General features: G+C 33.6%; 1 protein-coding gene across 1 annotated transcript; it reads left to right on the top strand.

Moving 5' to 3' along the window:
• The first annotated feature begins 1,260 nt into the window (after positions 1-1,260).
• On the top strand, positions 1,261-18,937 carry LOC129256971 (transmembrane protein adipocyte-associated 1 homolog). Its single transcript, XM_054895204.2, has 9 exons — positions 1,261-1,557; positions 7,006-7,138; positions 10,616-10,705; positions 11,920-12,072; positions 13,312-13,425; positions 14,119-14,179; positions 15,146-15,248; positions 15,971-16,051; positions 16,465-18,937. Exons 1-9 carry the CDS (start codon positions 1,307-1,309, stop codon positions 16,694-16,696), a joined length of 1,218 nt encoding a protein of 405 aa, XP_054751179.2. The 5' UTR covers positions 1,261-1,306; the 3' UTR covers positions 16,697-18,937.
• The last annotated feature ends 1,107 nt before the right edge of the window (positions 18,938-20,044 follow it).

Raw genomic sequence — 20,044 nt, 5'->3', positions numbered from 1 at the left:
ATTGACTTTGACAACCTGAAAGTTTGCTGCAGGCTTTCCAGAGCAACATATCTAGTCTATATGGTGCAGACGCCAAGTCCAAGTTTTCATGAAATTATTTACTGATTGGTTAGCAAATCACGTAATGTTATATTATGATTAATACTTTTCATAGGTTGACTATATTAAACACAGGAGTAAAAAAGCTTGAAATACCTTCCTATCTAGTAGTTATTTGCCTGAAGGAAAACACAATTTGCCTCGCTCCCTTGCTCATTGATTCTGTGAAAATTTGAATGCTCCCTTTGACATGAGCTTATTTATATCAAGGAGTGGTCGGTTAAAAACAAAAGGTTTCACAAGGTCTAGTATGATTTCTCTGAATTTCAGTTATTACATTTAATAATGATAGGATCCATGTAGGTCTTGTGAAACATGCAACATTTTGAAGGGGTTTGCTATCAATGGTTCACACATTCTGTGTACAATCATCAGTTATTACCTGAATTTCATTATGGCAACCTAAAATGCCATTTGGCAACCTAAAAATTGGTATAGGTTGCCCGGCTGGCAACCAAAGAAAAAAGTTAAGTGAGAGCCCTGTGTAGATGGGCATACCATAGATGCGAAGATGTCGAAGGTGGATTATCAGGAATCCCCCATCTCAATCAGTTACTGTTCAGAAAAAGTGGTTAAAAGTTTTATAAACTACTCACTACTGTAAACATACTGACTCAAGCCTAATGTACAGTAGAATCATTTATTTCTTACCCATTACTGACAACCAGGCAAGAGTTATTATTTTGTATCTTCCTTAATCGTTTTCAAGCAATTAACTTCATGAAGGAGAATCCTGAGCCCATGATTTGGATGTCAGGTTGTACATCTTGACTCAGAAACATTTATTGGATCAGTATCATGAACTCAAAGATGTGTGTGTATTTGAGTTTTGTCAGACGTGTATCAATCAGATATGATTATTTACGTCTGGGACCGACCTTTAACGTCACCATCCGAAAGACGTGACCAGGGCTCGAACCTCTGCATCAATTTGTAACTTCCCCACAGCTTGGATTACAGGCGCACGCCACAACGCCCAGTCTTGAACTCAAAGAGTCAACCTGCCGGTACATTTGAACACAATGCAAATCCAAACCAAAACAGTTAATGCTTGTTTCTGATCAACTCTGAATGAATATTGCACTTCATTTCCCTGCTTTCTTAACACTAACAGTTAAAGTTTCTTCTGTGACCTGTGTTTTAGATATCTTGTAATATAGCAATGCCAGTATGAGGAAGATGTCTATCTGTTTTGTCTAAATTGCTTATGTTGTTTCACTTTAAATTCTGCCACCAGACAACCCTTTCTGTAATGGCAGTGCACATACTAATACCAGACCCCTCTGCATCACACAATTGGACAGATGTATTAAGTAGCACACCATCTGCCAATGCAAGTAATATGTCAACAAGCTCAGATGTTTCTCAAACATTTACCATCCCTACTCTGGAACCAAACAGTACCGAACCTCTACCTCCATGCCTTTGGATACTCTATGCAGAGATTGGTAAATCAAAGTAAGTTTTTCTTTTTGCTTCTTCAGTTCATGACGTTAATATGGATAATATACTGTAGTCAATTGCAATTGAAAATGTCATTTTTGTCTCACCTGCATAGCATTAGTGAGACTATAGGCGCCGCTTTTCCGACGGCGGCGGCGTCAACACCAAATCTTTACCGAAGGTTACGTTTTTGAAATGACAGCATAACTTAAAAAGTATATGGACCTAGTTCATGAAACTTGGCCATAAGGTTGATATTACTAAACATCCTGCCTGAGTTTCATGTCACATGACCAAGGTCAAATGTCATTTAGGGTCAATGAACTTAGACCATGTTGGGGGAATCAACATCAAAATCTTAACCTAAGGTTAAGTTTTTGAAATGTCATCATAACTTAAAAAATATATGGACCTAGTTCATGAAACTAACTTAGACATAAGGTTAATCAAGTATAACTGAATATCCTGCATGAGTTTCACGTCACATGACCATTGTCAAAGGTCATTTAGGGTCAATGAACTTTGGCCAAATTGGGGGTACATGTATCTGTTGAATTACCATCATAACTTTGAATGTTTATGGATCTGATTCATGAAAATTGGACATAATAGTAATCAAGTATCACTGAACATCCTATGCAAGTTTCAGGTCACATGATTAAGGTCAAAGGTCATTTAGGGTCAATGAACTTTGGCCAAATGTGGGGTATTTGTTGAATTACCATCATAACTTTGAAAGTATATTGGTCTAGTTCATAAAACTTGGACATAAGAGTAATCAAGTATCACTGAACATCCTGTGCACATTTCAGGTCACATGACCAACGTCAAAGGTCAATGAACTTTGGCCATAATGGGGGTATTTGTTGAATTACCATCATAACTCTGTAAGTATATTGGTCGAGTTTATAAAACTTGGACATAAGAGTCATCAAGTATCACTGAACATCTCATGTGAGTTTCAGGTCACATGACCAAAGTCAAAGGTCATTTAAGGTCATTGAACTTTGGCCATTTTAGAGGTAATTATTAGATAACTTTCAAAGTTTATAGATATAGTGTATAAAATGTGGATATAGGGGTAATCAAGTATCACTGACAAGTTTTAGGTCACATGATCAAGGTCAAATGTCAATGAACGTAGTATTGTATCATTATATGAATGGTGTTTTTGTGAATAATTATTCTATAGTAGTTTTCAAAGTCAGCACTGCTGCTATATTGAATCGCGTGATGCAGGTGAGACTGCCAGAGGCATTCCACTTGTTAATGTATATACATGTTAGACATCACTAACTTTCCATATTGATCAATGCAAAGAAAATAAAAGAAACAAAATCGTTAAGATGCATTTTGCACATGACATGATTCCCATCCTGACATCGCTTCCAGGGAACTGCATTTGGTATTACTGCAACATGTTTCCAGTTAACAAGTATGTGTGTACATCAATGACTGTGTTGGGATGGGAGCATTGATATACAGCTGTAGGAATTAATGCTGTTCTTCTCATCGTGTTGTATTTTAGAAATACCTAATTAATAACCAGCACTGGTTACTATATTCCTGTCTACTCCCTATTCTCCGCAATAATCTTACACACCCCCAATTCAAGGTGATTGGAAAGTGAGAATAAATTGTGAGGATGGTATTCTTTGGAAGATAGTAAGATACCCTTTTTTCTCTTCATTTTTTTTCTGATCAATTTAACTTCTAAATTGGTCAAGTTGTTTTTTAACATTGTTTTTAGAAATTATATGTAGCAGTATGCAATTTCAACGTATTGCAAGTCGGAATGTTCAAAGTACTAGTATATCGGATATTGATCCCCGGATCAAAACATGTATTTAAAAAGATGTTCATAAAGTTGCCGTGAAATCCGCGAAAATTAATGTACCGCGAATATTTCTGAATTTACAGTATTGCATTACAAATGTACGTACATGTAAAAGCTACTGTTCATTAGACTGTGAGTAAAGTAAACAAATACACAGACACACTATACATGCTGACCTTGCATACTACCAGTGAGAACAAGCTGTATTTGTCCATCTGTTGTTCTCATACATGTATTTGTACATAGAGTCAGTTTGCCTTTTAGATTTTTTTTTTCCAGATATATGATGTAATTGATGATGTCATGCTGATACAATCTAGAGGGTTCCTCCCTTATATATATTTTATGCATTAATCATAGTGAATAGCAAAAGGTTTATTAAAGGACAAGTCCATCCCAACAAAATGTTTGTCTGAAAAATTTGAATAAAAAGAGAAAAATCCAACAAGCAAAACACTGAACATTTCATTAATACCAAATGTAAAATAGGAAAGTTATATTTTAAAGTTTCGTTTAATTTCACAAAACAGTTATAAGCACATCCTGGTCGGTATGCAAATAAGAGGACTGATGACGACACAAACTCTATATTCTTTTGTATTTTATTATGGGAAATATGTTTTCCTCATTGTCCTGTGGAACCAAATTGTTTTCCTTCCTGAACATGTGGTATTACCACTGTTACAACATTATGATTTGGTAAAGTTGTTCCTTAATGTCAAATCGGTAAACATTGGAATATTGTAGGCCTATAATTCAAACAATAGAAAAATCATTGACTCTCTCATTTGCCTGTCACTGAGTTGTGCATATAACTGTTTTGTGAAAAATAAACAAAAGTTTAAAATGTCACAACTCTCTTATATTTGATTCTGATGAAATTTGCAGCATTATGCTTGATAGATTTTCTTCTATTGATTCAAATAAACATTTTCTGGGATGGACTTGACCTTTAATTTTTGTAAATGGACTGTGGACCCTTTATGACATATAGGCCGCCATTGAATGTACGTCATAAGGAGGGGGGGGGGGGGTGATTTACATGTAGCCATATACCGATACCTGCTTGAGTGGCTAGAATTTATTATGGACTACACGTAATATAATATGCAAGGTTCAATGATTAAAGGACAAGTCCGCCCCAACAAAAAGTTGATTTGAATAAAAAGAGAAAAATCCAACAAGTATAACACTGAAAATTTCATCAAAATCAGATGTAAAGTAAGAAAGTTATGACATTTTAAAGTTTCGCCTAATTTCACAAAACAGTTATATGCACATCCTGGCTGGTATGCAAATGAGGAGACTATGACGTCATCCACTCACTATTTTTTTTTTTTTTTAATTAAAATATGAAATATGAAATATTCTAATTTTCTCCTCATTGTCAAGTGATACAACGATTAATTCCTCCCTGAACATGTGGAATTAGCATTGTTTAATACTATATTTATATTGTTCAGTCAAGTTGGTCCTTATTGTCAAATATATAAAAAATGAAATATTGTATAATTCAAACAATAAAAAACAAAACAAATAGTGAGTGATGGACATCATCAACTGACTCACCTAGTTGTGCATATCACTGTTTTGTGAAAAATAAGCGAACCTTTAAAATGTCATAACTTTCTTATTTTACATCCAATTTTGATGAAATTTTCAGCACTATGCTCGTTTGATTTTTCTCTATTTATTCAAGCCAGCATTATCCTGGGGTGGACTTGACCTTTAAATGGAAGCATACATGTATGACCAATGTTAGTGTACCAGGAAGTATCATTCTATCTGTATAGTGAGAAAAGTAGGCTCTCAAGCAGCTATTAAAGAAGTTATCAAATTGAAGATTGAAAGGTTTGATTTCAACAAAAACACAATTTTAACTGTTATTCCTGTATGTAAGGTAGTTCTAGCTTTTAAAGGACAAGTCCAAGCCAACAAAAAGTTGATTTGAATAAAAGGAGAAAAATCCAACAAGCATAACACTGACAATTTAATCAAAATAGGATGTAAAATAAGAAAGTTATGACATTTTAAAGTTTCGCTTAATTAAACAAAACAGTTATATGCACATCCTGGACAATAGGTTATAGGCAAATGAGCACGCATTACTATTACTTTTGTATTTTATTATAGGAAATATGAAAAATTCTAATTTTCTTATTGTCATGTGAAACAAAATTTGATTCCTCCCTGAACATGTGGAATTACCATTATTTTTACAGATTATGGTGAAGTCAAAGTGGCCTTTATTGTGAAATCTGTAAAAATTGAAATACATGTATTGTATAATTCAAACAATAAAAATATAAAAGAAACAGTGAGTGAGGGACACCATCGACTCTCTTATTTGCATATTCACTGAGTTGTGCATGTACATGTATAACTGTTTTGTGAAAAATAAGTGAAACTTCAAAATGTCATAACTTTCTTATTTTACATCCGATTTTGATGAAATTGTCAGCGTTATGCTTGTTTTATTTTTCTCTATCGATTCAAATCAACAATTTTCTGGGGTGGACTTGAACTTGATTTAAATTTCACATTGATATAAAATTCTAGATGTAAATGTAGATGATTTGCATTTATTGAGGATTGATCAGTTTGATTTTTTAGCAGGAACTTTGTTGGTATAAATGTTAATCATTTTTGCACCATGAGTCATCGGTTCATAAAACAAGTGCCAGAAAAATAATTTGTTACTAAGTGATGTTGTTGACAAATTGACCTTGCAAGTGATGACTTTCCATAACCACAGGTAAACTGAAAAACAACATTTTTTTTTTTTTAGGAAAGCAAAAAGTGATATTTAAAACTCAGTACTCATGGTCAAGTACAAAATGTTTATGATAAGAGTACAAAAGGCGAATTGTCCCTTATTTTCATTCATTGAAATTCAGCAGTATCTAGATGTAGTCAGATGAAGATATTGGAAGTCCCCAAATGTGTGATTACATATTTTTTCTCAAATGATGATACATATACAGGTAGTAAACAGATTTAGTGCATTTACATGTGGATTCTATTTTCATTGTAGCAACAAGATTTTCATTAGCGTATCTCCTTGTAAGAGCTTGTAACCATTGAACTCTGCACTAGTCAGAGATTCATTCATTGCTTTAAGTACATTTGAATAATAATTTGTTTAAATTTCAAAGGCCTTTAGTTCTGATCAGTGCAATTCATCCCTGATATGAATTGTGTGTATTTATCAGAGTATCAAAGCATCTGGTCCCACCGGCCGACGGACACAAAATGGATTCATAACGGATAAAGCAAAATTTGGGTTGGCTCCATCCGTTTTCATCTGCTCCAGATAATAGACAAAATGGGCGAACAATGAAATCACTGGACAGATGCTCAATGGATATACATATATGTAGAGTGTATGAAACACGTATGCAAAAAGTACACAACGGATACATAACATTTTCCAATGGATGGCAAGATTCTTTTCTGTTTTACATCCTCTCTGCACGCATAAGTGCAGTGGGACCAGGCCTTCACAATTCTAAAAGTCAATTCTTCTCTAGTTCATGAACTGTAAAAGTAATACATGTATGTGCTGATTTTGTTCATGTACATGACTTGTAGCTTCAATATATCTACTTTATTTTTCTCTTTTGCAGTATTAGAGTATGGGATTTGATGCTTCTCGTTCCCAATGCCATCTTCCTACTCTTCCTGCTTCTCAGGTCAAAGGTTGCAGTTGCAAAATTGCGCCAAACCAATAGACCAATCTTTTTCACATTCTACATTATGGTGAGTTTCTTGTATGTTCTTGCAAATAGCCAGATGATTGATGTGCAAGAGCTTTATGATTTTTCCATGTTATGGGACAGAAAACCACTCCCCCTCCATTTTTGTTGCTTTAATAATGAAAATTTCAGTTTTGGTTTCTAGTAGTTGATATGTTTGATTTGAATGAGTCAATCAAATTGACTATAAAAACAATTTGAATGTAGTTGGTTTATTGTTCATGAAACTGAAATGCATCCTAGACTCTCCAAAATGATAGTATCATAATATATGTTCAAATAAGTGATCTCCAGACATGTACACAGTTCTTAATTAAGTTTATGTTGTGTCATAGCAAACATGTGACCATACTGTTACACCAATCTAAAAAAAAATTAGGATTCAGCAGGAATCAAGGAGAATCAATTGGAATAAAAAAAATATTAAATTCTGGAAAAAATGAGTGGGGTATTTCCAATTCATCGCACAATAGTCTTACTAGAAGGGAAATGAACCACAATGGAGTCAGTATGACAATTTTGGCTTTGTCCTTGGATATTCAAGGGACATTTTCACTGCATTCTATTTTTTCCAACATCACAGCAGCATTTGAAACATGAATGCATTGGAACAGCTGGGGGGGGGGGGACTTGACCAGGTGATGGTCAAATGACAGTCATTTCATACTGGCTTTTTTTTTATTGCGAATTAGTGTGTTGGTGGCTTTAGAAATTGTTTATGAAATTGGGTGTATTGAAATAAACCAAGAATGACTTATCTAGAAGTCAAATGTACTTTAAAAGATTAATACCAGTTGTGGTAGCAATCTCAAAATGGGTTCGAAAAGAATCTAATAAAATGACCACCCAAGTGTTTGTATAAGAATATGTGCCAATTGGCTGTGGAAAAAAATCTGTAGTTGCTGAGAAATTAGCAAAATAAGCACAGAATTCCATGAAATGTCGGTTATTTTCCCAAGCAGTATTAATACACCGTCCACATATGCCTTTTTGTGTTAGTTTTCATCAGAATTTTCGGTTTTCGGCTAAGATTTCATGATTTTACAAAGGTGAGTTTATTTCAACGTACCAGATCTATGATAATATGGTGGTATTTAACATTGATTTTAAAAGCCTTGAACTCATGAAATAATTATTTGCCGCAATTACTTTCTTTTACATTTACCGTTAAGACACATACAAAGTCCAAAATTTAAATTGAATAGTCATACATCAATCGAAGCTTTATTTTTCTAAACACAGTAATGCAAGGTTTATGCAGTTTTTGTCTCACCTGCATAGCAGAGTGAGACTATAGGCGCCGCTTTTCCGACGGCGGCGGCGTCAACACCAAATCTTAAAGGCATTGTTTAACATTGTTGCCATTTAAAAAAATCTTAAATGCATGGTTCTACGTGCTACCATTGTCTCTGATATAGTGTAGAAATAAAGCTCTGAAAAAATTGCGCTCTAAATTTATCATTTAGTGCCTTAAAAAAGTGAAAATCTGTAATTTCCTCCCATAGACTATGTACAGAATTAAATCTCGGGCCGAGATTTCATTCACAAATAAGCTGTTTTCTTAATTGTTTGAGATTTTTACTGGGAATTTGTGTTGGTTTCAGGGTTTTTAGGAACATATACACCTACCTATATGCATTAAACATCGTAATTCCATGATTTTTTAAATCAGCTTCTCACGATGTTAAACAGTGGCTTTAACCTAAGGTTAAGTTTTTGAAATGACAGCATAACTTAGAAAGTATATGGACCTAGTTCATGAAACTTGGCCATAAGGTTAATCAAGTATTACTAAACATCCTGCCTGAGTTTCATGTCACATGACCAAGGTCAAAGGTCATTTAGGGTCAATGAACTTAGACCATGTTGGGGGAATCAACATCAAAATCTTAACCTAAGGTTAAGTTTTTGAAATGTCATCATAACTTAGAAAATATATGGACCTAGTTCATGAAACTTGGACATAAGGTTAATCAAGTATTACTGAACATCCTGCTTGAGTTTCACGTCACATGACCAAGGTCAAAGGTCATTTAGGGTCAATGAACTTTGGCCAAATTGGGGGTATCTGTTGAATTACCATCATAACTTTGAATGTTTATGGATCTGATTCATGAAACTTGGACATAAGAGTAATCAAGTATCGCTGAACATCCTGTGCAAGTTTCAGGTCACATGATTAAGGTCAAAGCTCATTTAAGGTCAATGAACTTTGGCCAAATTGGGGGTATTTGTTGAATTGCCATCATAACTTTGAAAGTTTATTGGTCTAGTGCATAAAACTTGGACATAAGAGTAATCAAGTATCACTGAACATCCTGTGCGCATTTCAGGTCACATGACCAAGGTCAAAGGTCAATGAACTTTGGCCATAATGGGGGTATCTGTTGAATTACCATCATAACTTTGAAAGTTTATGGATCTGATTCATGAAACTTGGACATACATGTATAAGAGTAATCAAGTATCACTGAACATCCTGTGCAAGTTTCGCGTCACATGATCAAGGTCAAAGGTCATATAAGGTCATTGAACTTTGGCCATTTTAGAGGTAATAATTAGATTGCTGTCATTACTTTCAAATTTTATAGATATAGTGTATAAAATGTGGATGTAGGGGTAATCAAGTTTCACTGACAAGTTTTAGGTCACATGATCAAGGTCAAATGTCAATGAACGTAGTATTGTTTCATTAAATGAATGGTGTTTTTTGTGAATAATTATTTGATAGTAGTTTTCAAAGTCAGCACTGCTGCTATATTGAATCGCGTGATGCAGGTGAGACCGCCAGAGGCATTCCACTTGTTACCACTTGCCTGCTGGGTATATTATTTAAAGGACAAGTCCACCCCAACAACAAATTGATTTGAATAAAAAGAGAAAAATCCAACAAGAATTGCACTGAAAATTTCATCAAAATTGGATGTAAAATAAGAAAGTTGTGACATTTTAAAGTTTCGCTTAATTTCACAAAACAGTTATATGCACATCCTGGCTGGTATGCAAATGAGGAGACTATGACGTCATCCACTCACTATTTCATTTGTATTTTATTATATGAAATATTCTAATTTTCTCATTGTCAAGTGATACAACGATTAATTCACCCCCTGAACATGTGGAATTAGCATTGTTTAATACTAGGCCTATATGGTTCAGTCATGTTGGTCCTTGTTGTCAAATCTTTAAAAAATGAAATATTGTATAATTGAAACAATAAAAAACAAAAGAAATAGTGAGTGATGGACATCATCGACTGACTCACCTAGTTGTGCATATCACTGTTTTATGAAAAATAAGCGAAACTTTAAAATGTCATAACTTTCTTGTTTTACATCCGATTTTGATGAAATTTTCAGCACTATTCTAGTTTGATTTTTATCGATTTATTCAAGTCAGCATTTTCCTGGGGTGGATTTGACCTTTAAAATAGCTCCAATTAATTTGATTTTTTTTTCTTGCACTTTACTTTTATTTTCAGGCCTTTGTAGCAACCATTGTTAGTGTTATCAGAGCTATCGTATCAATGATTGTAGATGCCACAACAGTACCAGGGGATTTAACAGATACAGTAAGATTTAACAACTTTTCTTTGATACCTTGTCCAGGATAATGTATTCAGAAATGGATGGGAGGACTCCGGAGTCAATGTTTGAAGCTTGTTTATTGAAAATGACCTTTAAAAAGAAAAACCAGGGAGCAAAGCATTTGAGAATATTTATTTTGCTGTTAGTAAGTATTCAAAATGAAGTTATTTCTCTAAAAGATGTAATTTCCTTGTGAGTCAAACTCTTGTTGGAGCTGCCATTTTGCTTAACCAGTGATTTCAGAGAAGACTGTGCAAGTAAGTTGATATCCATTAAGTTTGATTATGTGCATCAAGAACACCTGTTTTATTGATGATTCCCTTTACATAATATACAGTCTTTAACAAAACACTGATATTTTTTCATCATCATGGCTAACTTGCATTAAGTGAATAGAAAGCAAAGAGAGAATTAATAACAACCCATAACTCAAGTGTTATGTTTTTTCATCTCTAACTTTCCTTTTAAACCCTAATAGTCCTGCTGTGTTTTAATTCTGGTCCGTCCGAGGGGGGGGGGGGCATTAATATCTTAGCAGTGAATATTCTTTATAGCATTCTTAACAATTGTACTTGAAAAAAATATTGCCTTATTGGCATGAACAAATCTGTAATTGATAGCGCTACAATTGTGATCTGAGTCCCAATATGCATGTCTTTCTGTAAGACGTACATCCATTTTTTAATTAGGTTTTTTTTCCTTTGTACAAGTTTAAATTTGAATTTTGAAAAAAATTATTATTCCTATTAGCAATCCCATAACAAATGTTTGATTTATTATGTACTACCCCTTTTTTTCTCTGATTATTTTGATCAAATCCACCCTTGCCATTTTGAGAGATATGGTTGGTCCCTCTACCAATTTTTGTCTCGCCTGAACAAGGTTCGACATAGACTTATATTAAGTCTTATCTGCTTTTTCATTCATTTATTCATATATTCATTCTGTATTATATCACTCATTCATCCATCCTTTGATTAATTTATCTGTTTCTTTCTTTCAGTAGGATGGCTATAACATACTACTTTTATATTGTTTTCACTGGATGTCCTTTATTGACAAACAATATATTTAAAAGTCTCTAGGTTACTAAATTAACTTCTTGTAATCTTTTACATTTAAGATGTTAATGAATTTGGTGATAGTAACTCAAATTGCACCAAGTGTTCATATATTTTTTGTTTCTATGATCAATTAGATTCTGTGGTTAGCTGTGAGGTTTGCTCTTCTCTCCATTGAGCTGAGTGTGGTTATATTTGGGATAGGATTCAGTCACCTTGATAGTCGATCCAGCATCATTCTCATTCTTCTTACGACGTGTGTTATTTCCTTCTGCTACTCAGTGGTTCAAGTAAGTCAAACAATATACTCATTCTTAATATTATGTGTTATGTCTGTCTGCTGCTCAGTGTCTTTTACAATTTTTTTGTTCTTTCATCTTTTTCGCTTGCTAAAACCAATAGATCTCTTTGGAATAAGCTACCCTCTTACATTCACAATGCCAAGTCCGTCAGTCAGTTCAAGACCCTACTCAAAATCTACCTGTTTAATAGATGATTTACAGTTGTGGATTGGTCAATTGAAGGTGCACACCAGTTTTGACTATTAGTTTTTATTTGTGTCATATTTTCTTTTTTCCCAAGTATGAACAATAAACAGAATAGAGTGCGATAGTAAGCACCTTATTAATGTTATTTATTTTTATTATTATTATCATTGGATTAAAGAAAGAACAACACTCTTGCAACTCAAGTTTCCATTGCGATACTCGCCCCTATTTTTATTATGAAGTTTAGCAGTTCATTACAGCTTATATGAATGATCAGCATTGACAAAAAGATTGGGTCACAATCCACATTTCCAAGGTTTCTCTCTATCCAGAACAGTGTGGTTAACACACATATGCAAAGGTGTGTGAGCAGCTATGAGAGAAAGCCGGTCAAATGGCAGTGTATGCAGCCTTGAACAGTATGCGTGATGGACATTTCAAACCTCATTGGTATTTGCAAGCCAATCATGAAAGACAGAATGTAGGCATCTGTCTTCATGGGTGCCGTATCATAAAGAATTGTTATAATAACAAATGCACAATTTTTATAACAAGTTTACTATCAGCCTTTCAAATTGAATGATTTCAGTAGCTTTAAACTGTTATTGTAAATTTGTTTTTAGAGCAAGTCTAATGACATTGATTTCTCTTCACACAGAAGAGCAAGCTATACATCGGTTTGACTTGTACATAGCGCATTCTCTGTGTGAGAGAACGTCTTGGAGAGGGGACAATTTTTCTGTATCTTTAATGAGCAGCTATGAGAAGAACTAGACTTAGAATCATTGCAGTATATTTACTTGATAATTGGGATTGTTTGGGAATTTGGAAAATGGCAACTACATTAAATATTTTCTAATGATGCTGTAAGTAGTGTGCCTTGCTCATCCGCTAATTCATATGTACTTTAAATGCTCCCTCTTTAAATGGCTGGAGTGATAGATTTTAAAACTGATCCTTTATTTTGAAGAATATGGCTAATCATAAATTTTCGTAATAATTCTATTAATTTTTGGAGATGTGTATTGAATACCTTAACAGGGCTGTTTAGAGGTTATATATCCTGATGAACACTATGAGGATCCTAAGGAACATGATATATTCACTCATGGTGGTATGATCTTTTGGTGTGTAACCTCTTCAATATTTTGTCTGGTAAGTATCTGATATCAGCATTTAATTTGTATTTTTTTTGGTTTATGTTCTATGACGGAGTGTCAGTAGTTATCCTTAACAACTTATGTCTTAACTCTACCTAGGCCGGGGTATTTTGGAAGATCATATGGCCGGGGGGGGGAGGGACTCGCAGGCCATTTTAGTATTAATTCAGGGAAAATATTTTCCCTGAATTAATACTTATTTGTACACAAAATCATGCGTTTATGAGCAATATTAGGTCTGACATGCATTTACGAAATGTTGCGGAATTTTGAAATCGCGCAACCGGGCATCGCAAATTCCGAATAAATTGCATGAAAAGTTGAGGGGGACTCTAAGGACCCCCTCCCCCCCCCCCCCCAGCCTAGAATGGGTTAATATATTAATTGACCTGCTGGTGGGTCTATTGGGGCGATTCCATCCCTTGATTTTTACACATTTTCCACTGTAGATTTAGAGCAAAATTTGCTGATTATTTTTCAATAGAAATTAATTTAGTTATTTATGGGTGAAAGATTCAATGTATTTTTATAGTCCAACATAACAAAATTTCCCTGTTTGTTATAGAAAAATCTAACTTAAATTCAGTTAATCATCAGTATTACCCTGAATAATTGCTAAATCAGTAAGGAGTCAGGAATAGGCTGTCTGATAATCATGTTTTCTGTCTGTCTTGTATCTTTCATCCAGGCATATATAATTGTCTTCTTATTGCCTTATACACCTGTGAAAAATAGAATACAACTACCTGGTGAGTTTTTTTTCTACTCTCTCTCATAAACTAATTTCAGATTAACTTTTCATTCAGAACAATCAAATGAACGTAGTAAGTAAAACAAGATCATATTTGTGAGAATTTTACAATGTCAGATATTGTGTAAATAGATGATCTGCATCCATACAGGAAATATCTTTGATTGATATTCATAGTACATTTCCCTAAACATTAAACAATAAAAAAAACTTTAGGAAATTTAAAACTAAAACTAAAAAATAATTCATTTAGGTAGTATGTACAGCAATTATAAGCTCTTACATTGCTGTAGAATTTATACCCATAGTCACTTGACTTTTTGCCAATAATATTCTTTACATATGAAGAAGGCTGGTTCAAACATATGGGCCTGAATTTACAAAGGTGTTTTTTTTAACCGATTTATGCAGATTTCCTGTAAAAAAATTATGCTATTTACCACGTATATTAATAAATGTCCAATGCTGATGCACGCTTTTGTGACAGTATGCCAAATTGACGCCTGTTGCCATGGTTAAGTATGCCATTTTATTCATGAGTGTACTGTTTGAAGAGTGGACTCATTAATTCAAAACAGTGAAATCATGAATAAAATAGCGTGGATAACCACGGCAACAGGCGTCAATTTGGCGCACTGTGACAAAGGCGCGCACCAGCATTGGACATTTTTTTTATATACGCGGTAAATAAGTGAAATTTATACAGGAAGTCTGCATAAACCATGGGTTCAGCCGATGGTTTTAAAAAAGCACTTTTGTGAATTTGGGCCACAGTGTGTAAACTTATGTATACATATTCTTCATTTTATATGTTACATTTTAAGCAATGAGAATAGTTGAGATCTCTCCTTCATAATTCATTTTCAAAACTTTATGATATTTCGGTAACTTTTAGGTTCATTAAATTGTTAAATGCCAAGGACAATAGTTGAGTTAATCATTTTCCCCCCATTTTCCATTACAGCAAAGAGGTCTTTTTACTGTTATGTAGCTTCATTAGCATTACTCAACTTCAGTCAGGCCATAGGAAGTGGTCTTGTTTATGATGATGTCCAGCCAGCAATATGGTAAGGTTTTACAAGTACTCTTTGGAATGCTGGTATTTGAAATATTGTATCCCATTGAAGAGGGGCTTGAATCCAGATAAAGACTGGGCTATTAGACCCCATGTATCAACTATTAATATTCATATTAAAGTAATGATATATTGCATCCCATCTGCTATGCTAATTTCTGTCTTGTGTTAACAACAGCTTTCTTCCAACTTTTCCTTACACTTATTGTGATAGATTAGGGGAGGTATAAGGAATGAGGTGGAAAACTGACAGGATCAAGTTTTGCATTACTAGACTACTTGTCTTGCCTAAAATGTAATCTAAAATGAGTCAAGAAGTCTATCAAATTAGGTTTTAGAGATTCTCATATTGTTTGACATGTTGGGTATGTGTAAATGAGGATTAAATGTAATTGTCAACCTAGGAACATATGTTCAGTTTTTAAAGAAACCACCTGTCTTCAGTGATTTTTTTTTTCCACTTACCATCTTCATAGACAGGTTGATTGTATGAGTGTGAAAGGTGATGTATTGATGTTAAATCATGAATCTTCATTTAATATATGGATAGTGAAGACTTTGATAGCGGAATAGTGTTAAAGTGTGTCAGCAAAGATTGGATTTAAGGACTATTGTAAAAGAGGGATGCCTATTTCATTTTGTTCTTTGCCTGCTATTTTTCAAATTGTTAAAAACAAAATTAATGGAATTCTTATCTCTTTTCTTTCTTTACAGCCTTGTGGACATTACATCTTTCCTGTACTTTACATGTTTTGCACCATTAATTTACATCACATTCCTTCATAATTTCTTTCTGTGAGTAAAACTGTTGTGTGAATTTGCCATTAAAATTATGAAGTTAATCAATGGATGTAAAAGCTTTGTTTATCTATTTGTTTTGTTATTTTTGATGTCGTTGATTGATATTGATAAAAGGAGACAAAGTCAATTACTGTTTAATACTGTGTTTACTTTTGCAGTGTAAAATTTTAAATTCCTTAAAATAGAAAAGCTATAAAAGGAGCTGAATCATCTATTAGATGGTAGTACAGCAGTTGATTCTTTGTTCATTATGTTTCCAGTATCCCTTGATTACAATGCTTGTATCAGTTTCTGTAATTTTTACACTTTCAGTCAATAAATGAAATTGCTAGTATAAAAAAATTAATGATTAAACAATTTATGATAATTGATCTCCTTGTCTCTCTCTCTGTCCATCTGTACTCCAGAGCATCTAAGCAACTACTCCTGCTTTCATATGCATCTCAACCTGATGAGAATGATGATGAAGCACACCACTTACCCTATTCAGTCAGCCGGGATGATACATTAAACCAGTCCCTTTATGATAGTACTGAGTTCGGTCAGGGCAGCCCTCCTGCAATATCTGGTCAACTTTCTTTTAGTATCAATGCTCAGATTGAACCTGTACCACATGATCTTGGTGACACAAAAGGATAGTCTTTATTACTACTGAGATACAAAGGACCTGATTCACTAATGTGTACCAAGTTAAACCATGGTGTAAATCAGCAGCCTTACTATGGAAAGCCAAATGGTACTTTAGTCCTAAACAATTTGTTTGATTTATCAATGTATTTGATTCTCTGTGATTCTCTGAATTATTAATAGCTATCTGAATGATAACAACAATTACCAAGAAACCAGGAGACTGTTTTATAAAGAGTATGACTTCAACAACATGCACATGATGTTTCACAAAAAATCTCATTGGTCATCACAACTCTCTAATGCCCTTTTTGTCTCCTTGTTTCTAGTGTTGCTGTTGCATGTCTATGGTCTATATTATGTTTGTTCCACTTTATATGTTTGTCATTTTGCCTCCGACGAAGATTCTGCTAGGATCGAAAGCTTAGGCCCCTTTTGACTCTCTAATTTACTCCATTGGCTCTCTTTTATTAGATAAGCAGTTTTCAGCAGCTTTTTTCTGCCAAAAAATCTCATTGATGAATACACAGTAGCATGCATCCTCTGAACATGATCTGACCAATGTGATGAGGCTTAAATGGTGCACGCAATGGAATTTAAGTCTGATTTAAAGTCAGATAACCCCTAGGCAAGAAGTCTACAACCTTAATCTTTTAGAATCAAGTGATCTCTAAAACAAAGTGTATAAGAATGATAGGATTCTGTGGGCTAAACATAGTTATTTAACTCAGACTTCTCATTCATTTTGAATCTGTAGGAAAGATTCTGAATTTTTCCTCTACAGAGATCTTGTTTAAATAAGATAGATCAATGTCAGTTCCTATTGTTCCTCTGTACTCCTTTGAGAAATGAGTGTTTTTCATATTTTTAAGTAAAATCAACATATTTTTTATTAAGAAGAGTTGTCACATTTGGCTACTAATCAATTGAACTATATATTTATACCATGGTTTCACTTCATTCATCTTTGTGAATATTGACCAAACCAGTTTGTCCATTGAACCAAATCACCTTATTTTTCTATAAATCTAAATGGTATATACTATAGAGATATAAATATATTGTATGTGTTATACCAAGAACTTAGATGGTACTTATAGAAGTTATATTTGCGTGATATAAATTATATTTGTTTGAATTCTTATTCGTACTTTGTTTTTGTTGTACTTAACGTTCACAATTTTTGTAGGATAGAGTGAACTTTTTGTTATTTGTACTACATCTTGAGTTTGTTGTACTTATGTTCACAATTGTCATTCTATAGAGTAATCTGTTTGTTATGTTTACTACATCTCGATATTGTCACACAAGTTGAGTCTTGAAGAGTTTAATTGTTGATGGAACTACGAGACCTTCAACTTCATATTTATGAAATAAAATTCAATAATATTTTTTTTGGCTTGAGACTGATATTTTTAACTCTTATTTCCAGAATGTACACGTTCATAAGAGTTATTATTAAAAGTACAGTGTGGGTTTCGTCGGATTTCCACATCAGAATTATGTTTAAAAAAAAAAGGATGAAAACAAAATCCCAGTCTTGTAAAGATTTGATGAAAGGAATATGCATGTAACTTAACCCCATCTAGGCCGGGGTATTTTGGGAGTTCATATGGCCGGGGGGGGGGGGGGGGGGGGGGGGCCGAAAATTGGCACGCGGGTTGTATAGGACATAATCTACAAAATTGTATAGTAATTTATTTCATGCGAATTGCTGTTAAATGATTATGCTAATTTATGCGTAATTAGTATGCGAAAACTCCCTAAATAAAGCTCCAAATGTTCTAATTTTTGGTATAGAAACTCTTTGTGGTGTTCTTAGCAAGTGTACATGAACAAAATTGCGATATCAATTCATTTTCTTATGTATTATATTGTTTTTTGCAATTTCTTATGTATTTCTTTGTTTTTTTTTACCTTTTGTTTTTCATTGTTTTTTCAATGAAATTTGTTGGGGACTCTTCTGAGACCATAAAAAGCATAAAATAAATACATTTAGACCAGCAAAACTAAAAATAATCATACATTTATGATTATTGGTTGAAAACACAATTTGTATTGACTTTGTACACAAAATCACGTTTTTGAGCAATTTTTGGTCTGACATGCACTTACATAATGTTGCGTAATTTTGGAACCACGTACCCGGGTGACACAAAATTGGTCTCAAAAGTTGCACAAGACTTGAAAAGTAAAAAGTCATCGAGTTGCGCGGACAAAAAATTTCGGGGAGCGAAAATATTGCGCGAATCGTTGAGAGGGGCCCCCCCCCCCCCCCCGGCCTAGATAGGGTTAATGGAAGGCATGAAGAGACTTTAGTTTATAGATAAGCAGATAAATATTTTGACAGTTTGTATCCACTTGGTGTCTTGGTCTACTATCAGATGGTCATAACACTAGGCTAAATACACATGGTCTGATATCAAATCTGTCTAATTACCATTTGGTCTCACCATTACTTAGGCTAAATGGCATTTTGTCTAATGCCCAGATGGTCTAGTTTCCACTTCGTCTATTTTTTTTTACAATTTGTCAAATCAAAATATTGTTTTAAACAGTGTAGCTAATGATCATTTAAACTACGTTAGGTGTCAGTCCAAGTGGATGTTAGATGACATATGTATTGCCTATTTAAAAATTAGACAAAATAGTAACTGGGGATAGTGTCAATTATACTAAATGGCTAGTAGATAGTCTGGTAGTAGACCAAGTGGCAGTTTACCATTTTAACCACTATTGAATTGATATTGGGTTTCTCACATATGTATTCCACAAGTAGACTTTCTATTTGCTTTTTTCCTTTTCCTTCTCTACCTTACTATGTCCAGATAATGACAATCCACAACATGCTATGGTGGTATTTGATGTCTGCCTCATTTTTAACTAACATTTGTCTATTTTTATTTCAAATAACAAACATTAAAGAGTACTTCTTTACTTTTCATTTATTATTTGATGAACATAAGTGCAAATGACAAGTAAAAGGTGGAAAACCCTTCATTTTATTACATTAAATTTACAGGAATATGTATGTGTAGGTTTGGAGCAAAAGATGACAGTCACATGGAATGCACTTTTTTATGTAAGCTCGTCATCTTCATAAACTTGACATTTATTTCATGTATGCTTAACTAATTGTTATTTTCTACCAAACTTTGAAATCTATTTGATGAAGTTTTTTTTAAAGAAAAATATTGATTGAGAAACTTTTTTGTTTCTTGAATCTATTTATTCAGTATTGAATAATGGAAATTAGCTTATTATTAATATTTCACATATTTTTTAAACTATGAAATAGTGTTTTTATGCTTTGTTACTTGAGAGTTACAAATTGTGTAATAATTTCCCTTTTTTAAAAAC

The sequence above is a fragment of the Lytechinus pictus genome, chromosome 3 (assembly GCF_037042905.1).
Source record: "Lytechinus pictus isolate F3 Inbred chromosome 3, Lp3.0, whole genome shotgun sequence".
NCBI classification, from domain to species: Eukaryota; Metazoa; Echinodermata; class Echinoidea; order Temnopleuroida; family Toxopneustidae; genus Lytechinus; species Lytechinus pictus.
This window is presented reverse-complemented; position numbering and strand designations above follow the sequence as displayed.

What these genes read in the sequence shown, in the direction of transcription:
- LOC129256971 (XM_054895204.2), top strand. Translation starts at nt 1,307, where the DNA reads ATGTTGTTTCACTTTAAATTCTGCCACCAGACAACCCTTTCTGTAATG. An exon ending in GATGTCCAGCCAGCAATATG is followed by an intron (nt 15,249 to 15,970) that starts GTAAGGTTTTAC and finishes CTTTCTTTACAG; the next exon opens with CCTTGTGGACATTACATCTT. An exon ending in TTCCTTCATAATTTCTTTCT is followed by an intron (nt 16,052 to 16,464) that starts GTGAGTAAAACT and finishes TCTGTACTCCAG; the next exon opens with AGCATCTAAGCAACTACTCC.